Raw genomic sequence first — 6,000 nt, forward strand, 5'->3', positions numbered from 1 at the left:
ACTCCCCTGGGTCCCCAGGCCTGCATGGAGGTAGGCGCTTTAACACACGGAGGAAGAACCAAACCGACGGGCACTCCCCAGGGTGGAGTCTGGGCCTCGCTGTGCAGGCTGCGTGATGTCCCCTCACCCTGCCTCACTTCCGCGGTTGAGAAGCGAAGGGGACAGCGCCCACCTGACGGGCTTCCTGGGAGAGGCAAGCAAGAGAATAGAAGCCGAAGGCGCAGGGGGCTCTGCGGGATGCTGCCCAGGGGGCAGCAAGACGGCCTCGGGCTCCCCGCGGAGGGCATCACAGCTGTCACAGGTGGGCACAGCCAGACATGCTCACCAGGAGCCCAAGAGCCAGGGACACTTGTCTACCTCCGCCCAGAAGACAAAGCCACCATCGTGGGAATGAGGACAGCGGCTCACCTAGGAGCCCAGCGGCGTTTTGTGCCTGACTCACTGGGCCTGGGCTGACCTGCAGGCCAGTGTGCTCGCTCCCACTTCTCAGATGGGCAAGCTGAGGCTCAGGTAGGGCAAGTCCTTGCCCAAGGATGCATAACTGACTGCTAAGGGTGGACCCGGACAGGAACCTGAATCTGGTGGCCTCAGAGCCCCTTCTCCAGGCAGGCTCCCCTGACTTCCCCTCGCAGGGGTGTGTGGGGGGAGAAGCAGGCAGGACAGTAGGGGTGTTAGAGACCTTGCATGGCCCCCTTTGGGGCTAGGCCCCTTCTGCAGAGCCTGCCCCTCCCTGGCTGCTCTCAGGCACTCAGCTCCTTTGAGTGGCTCTGACCACCTGCTCTGAGCGCGGCCACCTGAAACACTCCTGGCTCCTGCAGCAGGCGGGATCCGAGGGAGACCCCCACCCTGCCAAGCCAGGCCTTCCTCAGTGGGAAGAGGGAGTGGCCTGCAGGGCTGGGGTGGGGGCCGTTGGGCACAGAGAGATCTAACCTTCTCCTGAGACCCCAAAGGAAGACTGGGACGGGGTGGGGGGGCACCAGAGGGGAGGGAGCGCGAGCAAGGGAAGAGAACCGGCTCTCCGCCACCCCCTCACAGAGACCCAGCACCAGGGCCGGGCGGGACAGCAGCAGCGTGAGAAATGTGGGTCACACTCCAAGGCCTCCCCGGCACGAAGCAAAGCTCCTGGGGCATGGTCCCCACACCTGGTGGGGGCGAGGGCAGCTCTGGGAGGCAGAGGGCCTAGGGTCCCAGCACAGCCCCACCATTGTCGCGCTGGGGTGGCCTGGAGGAGGATGGGCCCCTTTCTGTGCCTCGGTGTCCCCAGCAGTAGACAGGGGTGGGACTGGGGGCCCTCACAGACGCCAGCCACGTTCTAGGAAGTCATCCTGCTCCGCCAGGGCTCCAAGGTGGGCGCACAGAGCCACACGCAGACCTTCCGCTCTGGGTAAGCCGCAGGGAAGGACTCGAGCCCGCCCTGTCCCGTTCTGTCCTCTGGGTCCAGGCTGCTCGTGTTCCTGTGACATCCATGAGAAGCCTGAGGCTCTTTCTGGCAGGTGCGTGCTGCGCGGGTGTGGGGGCCACCGTCAGCACGTGTGGCACACGTGACGAGGTAGCAGCCAGTGTGCACGGGACAACCTGACAGGCATGCAGCAAAGTGTGACAGCACGGAGACACTAGGTAGTTCCACATACCCTCTTGCTGCCTGATGCTGCGTGCTGACGACAGAGAGTGGGGTGATGGGAGGGTGCTCTGAGCAGCCGGGGTCGGGGTGCGGGCTGAGACCCTAACCTGTGAACTAACCGGGTGACACTCCTGAGACTTGGTTTCCTCATCTGTCACCCGGGGGGAGCAGGGCCGCCTCCCAAGGTTACCGAGGGACACAGTGACAGTGGCTTAGAGAGGGTGTTAGTGCAGTGCCCTGCACACATCCGGTCAGAAATCCCAGCTCAAACTCCAAGAGCCCAGGCAGGCGGCCACAGGGAGCCCGGAGTCAGGAGTGCTAAGTGACTTGGGCTCAGAGCCTTAGTTTTCCCATCAGCAAACTGGGGCCGTTGAAACGTGAGGACCGCCCGGGGCCGGGAGCCCTGAGCACTCTGGGTCGCCTTCGCTGGTGGCTGGTCGGGGCCAGAGGCTGGGGCTCCGGGTTAGGAGTGTGAGGGCCCAGGAGTGGCAGCCGCCTCCCTCCCTCCCCATTCCCACAGCTTCTGACCCCAGGGACAGGCTGAGGGAGGATGTTTACAAAATCATAAACCTGCACTTAGAGCGGGGCGGCTGCCTGGGGGCTGGGAGCAGCAGGCCACAGAGGCTGGGGGGCTGCGGCCCGAGCTCTGCACTAGCCCCTTCCAGGCCAGCCCCCTGCAGCGAGGGGGCCTCGAAGGCAGGCGGGGCTGTGCCGGGGTATCCACACCAGCAGGGCCTGTGTGGGGTGGAGGGCTCCTGTGAGGGCCAGGGCACAGGGTGCACGGTGGGGCTCGGAGGTAGGACTGGAACCCAAAGACAGAGCAGGGCTCCAAGGGGCCCAGCGCCAGCCGGAGCTGCTGGCTGGCGGGAGAGGCAATCCTGCCCCAGGCGCCCGAAAAGGTGCGGGTGCTGCCTCCGGGCCCCGGCCCCCCTTCCCCAGGAGCTCACTGAACTCCCTTGGGCTGCCTCTGAGGGAGCCTGGGAGTGACCCCAAGTGCAGCGGGAGAGCGAGATGTCTCACAGCAGGAGCAGGTCCCAGCAAGAACACGCAAGACCCTGCGGGGAGTACCGGAGGGGGCCCCTCGGCCTGGGCTCCCCCAGCCCCAGAACAGCCACCATGCTCCAGGCCCCGACAGGCCCTGGCTCTCCAGGCACTTGCCCGCCCCAGGCCTCGTGCCAGAGGCAGGCTCACAGGTTGGGCTTTCTACCCACGTGGATGACCTAGAGATGGGGCGCTCAGAGAGGCCCAGAGATGACCCAAGGGGCTCAGGGAGCGCACAGGGGCGGGGCCCTCGACCCTGCAGCCGCCCTGGGCTTGGCAGACAGATGCCCAGCGCCTTGAGATCCCTAAACACGCGGACGTTGTCACACCACCTGTTCCCCCCTCCCGGAGCTCCTGAGAAGCGCCTCCACTCTGGATGCCCGGGGACAAGTGGTCAGGACGAGCATGCCCCTGGCCAGGGCATTCCTGGCATCCAGAAAGGGCAGGATGTGGGGCAAAGGTTCCACGGATTTAGCTCCTGGGAAGGAAGGGAGGCCCTTCCACAGGAGGTGGCAACGGTGGCCGGCCAGGGGAGAGGCAGCGGGTCCTTCACCTCCAGTGACCCTTGTGGGGACTGAGAAGCCAGGTCTGGGGGACGAAGGACCCCAACCCGGGAGCCGGGCTGGCCAGCGCAGCTGCTGCCTACAGAATGCCTCACCCTCCGTGAGCACCCAGGGGCCACGCAGCCTCTCTGGGAGCAGCCCCTGTCCCACACCCCCAAGTCCAGCAGCACAGAACCATCATCACTCCAAAAAGCCTCTCTGTGGTGACAAAAGATTCATCCCAGGCCTCCCAATGGACACTGGCGGTTGGGCTACTCCTAACCCTTGACCCTGCCCCCAAGCCTGACCTCACATCCTGAGCGATCTCAAGTCGGCTTCTCTACAGCGAGTCAAGGCTGCTGCCCCTGGCACTTCACGGCTGGCGACAGTTCTCTTCCTCTACCTCTCCCTACACCAGCGTGCACCTTCCCCTCACCTCGGGACTGCTGGACGCCCAGATCAGATGGGGCAGGGACAGGGGCAGGGGCAGGTAGCAGAGGGCCGGGCAGGGAGACAGGCTGAAAGAGAGGACAAGCAGGGGAAGGGGCACAGGTGGGGATACACAGACCGACAGACACAGTTAATAGGACCGGCCCGAGGAGGGATGGACACGGATGAGCAGAGGCACGCTGGCCAGGCAGTGGCGAGGCGCGCGCACACCTCTCCACCCACACGCATTGTGGAGACTCAGTCTGGGAGAGGCACAGTCAGCCAGGTGGACAGGCAAGTTGGCCACCCAGGAAACCCCGGGGAGCGACTCCCAGGGGCACATTTCCTGGGGACCGGAGGTCTCTCTCAAGCACCTGCGAGCGTCCCAGCGCCAGGCCCAGCCCTTCAACTGATATCCGCTGGGCCTCTCATGTTCCCAGCTGGGCCAGGCCGTCCCCCAAGACGGAGCTCAGAGCTGCCAAAATTCACTCTTTACATCCAAGAAGGGTCAGTGTGTTTGAAAGCTTTAGGAGCCTGGCGAGGGGGAGGCGGGGGCCTACAGCATCAGTGTTTCCAAACCTCCCCCTCTCCTCTTTCTTTTTCCCCTGCTGCCCAGAGCCAGGCCGGTGCAGCAGGCCAGCAGGCAGGCGAGCTGGGCCTGGCGGCCGGGGCAGGACAGGGAGAGCTGGGCTGGCTGCTGCTGCTGCTGCCACCGCCACCGCGGCTGCCCCCAGTGCTGAAAAAGTTGAGGGTGGTGTGAAAGGCCAGGAGAGGACTGATGAAGTGGGACACAGAGCATGGGGCTGGGGACCCCCCCCCAGACACGTCGCGGGAGGGCCAGCCCTGGGCTGGGGGCAGGGGCATCCGTGCAGAGGAGCAAGGTGCAAGGGGAGCCCCTCGGAACTGCAGAGTGGGAGGAAGTGACAAAGTGTGGGGCCACGGGACAGAGCTGAGGAAGGGGAGAGGCCAGCCCAGTTCAGAGGCTGGGATTGAGCTCAAAGTGGGGAGTACCTGGGACAGAGGAGCGGCTCAGCGGCCCGGGAGATGGAAGCCATCCGAAGTGAGGGCAAGCAGGGGTCAGGGCGAGAGGTCAGGGTTAGGGTCAAGTTGGGAGCTTCGGAAATGGGACTCCGGCCCGGGCGCGCGGAGACACGGACGAGGGTCGGCCCGGCGGCTAGGGGGTCGGGAGGCGGAGCCAGGGCGGGGCGGCCGGCCCGGGAGCCCAGGCTGGCTCCGGGGGCAGGCGAGGGGGCGCGGGTCGCAAACTCACATGAAGACGTGGTAGACGAAGGCCCAGCCGCGGGGTCGCTCCAGCACGTTGTAGACCCAGTTCTGTAGGCGGCGGTAGCGCTTGTGCGCGGCGGAGGAGCGCTGGCCGCAGGCGGAGCCCGAGCCGGAGCCCGGCCCAGGGAGGGGCGCGCCCGGCGGCAGGGGGCTGCCCAGGAGGCCGAGGCGGCGCGGGGAGCCGCCCCCGCCCGCCTCGCCCTGCTCGCTCTGCACCGCCGTGAGCGCCACCAGCTCTGCGCGGGGGGCGTCCCCGGGCGGGGGGCCCAGGCCGAGGCGGCGCGGGGGGGCCTCGGCCATGGGCGGCGCCGGGCGGTGGGGGGCCGGAGCCCGGGCACGGTCCGGGGCGGGGGCGCGCTCGGGGCCGCTCAGCGGCGCATGGCTCGGACCCGGGGCCGGCGGGGCGGCCCGGGGTGGGCGCGGGCGGCGGGGGCTAGGGGCCGGGCCGGGGCCGCGCCGGGGCCGGGGGCGGGCGCTCGGAGCCTGGGGGCCGCCGGAGCCCGCACTGACCGCCCGCTTCCCCGGCGACTGGGGCGGCTCTTTCCGACTCCAACTCTCTTATTACGCGCTCCATGCCGCTCGCCTTTCCACCTGCCGCCGGGCGCCGCTCACATGTCACCCTCCCCCGCCCCGCCCGCCCGCCCCGCCGCCCCCGCCCGCCCCGCGGCCGCCTTCCCAAATCGGGAGGGAGCGAGCGAGCCGCCGGGCGAGGCGCAGGGAGGGCGGGAGCGCGCGCGAAGGCGGCGGGGCGGGCTGCACGGGCCGGGCGGGCTGCGAGCCGGGCCGTCCGGGGCGAGCGGCCGGGCGGCGCGCGGCGCCGGGAGGCTGGGCGCGTGCGAGCGGCGTGCACGACTGCGTGGGCCAGGGTGGCCCTGAAGGCTCGCCTGGGGGTGGGACGCCCCGCGGGCGGCTGTGCCAAGCGGGGCGGGGCGGGGCGTGCGCGGCGGCGGCCGGCCGTGGATGGGCCACGGCGCGCCTCGTGGAGCCGAGGTGTGGCTGGGTCAAGTGTCCACCTGTGGACGCGGCTCGCGGCCCTGGTGCGGCCGGGTGTGAAGATGGAGGCGCAGGGGCCGGGCTCGCGGA

At 68.5% G+C, this 6,000-nt stretch overlaps 1 protein-coding gene across 5 annotated transcripts in view; it reads right to left on the reverse strand.

The window, feature by feature from the left end:
- Positions 1 to 5,539, reverse strand: part of KCNQ4 (potassium voltage-gated channel subfamily Q member 4) — a 52,312-nt gene extending 46,773 nt beyond the window's left edge. For all 5 annotated transcript variants that reach the window (XR_016237395.1, XM_051857877.3, XM_089337433.1 and 2 more), the window contains exon 1: positions 4,904 to 5,539. Coding sequence is in view for 4 of the 5 variants with exons in the window: in XM_051857877.3 (XP_051713837.1) it covers positions 4,904 to 5,217 (314 nt within the window). In the remaining variant the exon portion in view is untranslated. The remainder of the gene's footprint in view (positions 1 to 4,903) is intronic.
- Positions 5,540 to 6,000: the final 461 nt, after the last annotated feature.

The sequence above is a fragment of the Oryctolagus cuniculus genome, chromosome 7, assembly GCF_051225735.1.
Source record: "Oryctolagus cuniculus isolate XC-2025 breed Fujian yellow rabbit chromosome 7, ASM5122573v1, whole genome shotgun sequence".
Lineage (NCBI taxonomy): Eukaryota > Metazoa > Chordata > Mammalia > Lagomorpha > Leporidae > Oryctolagus > Oryctolagus cuniculus.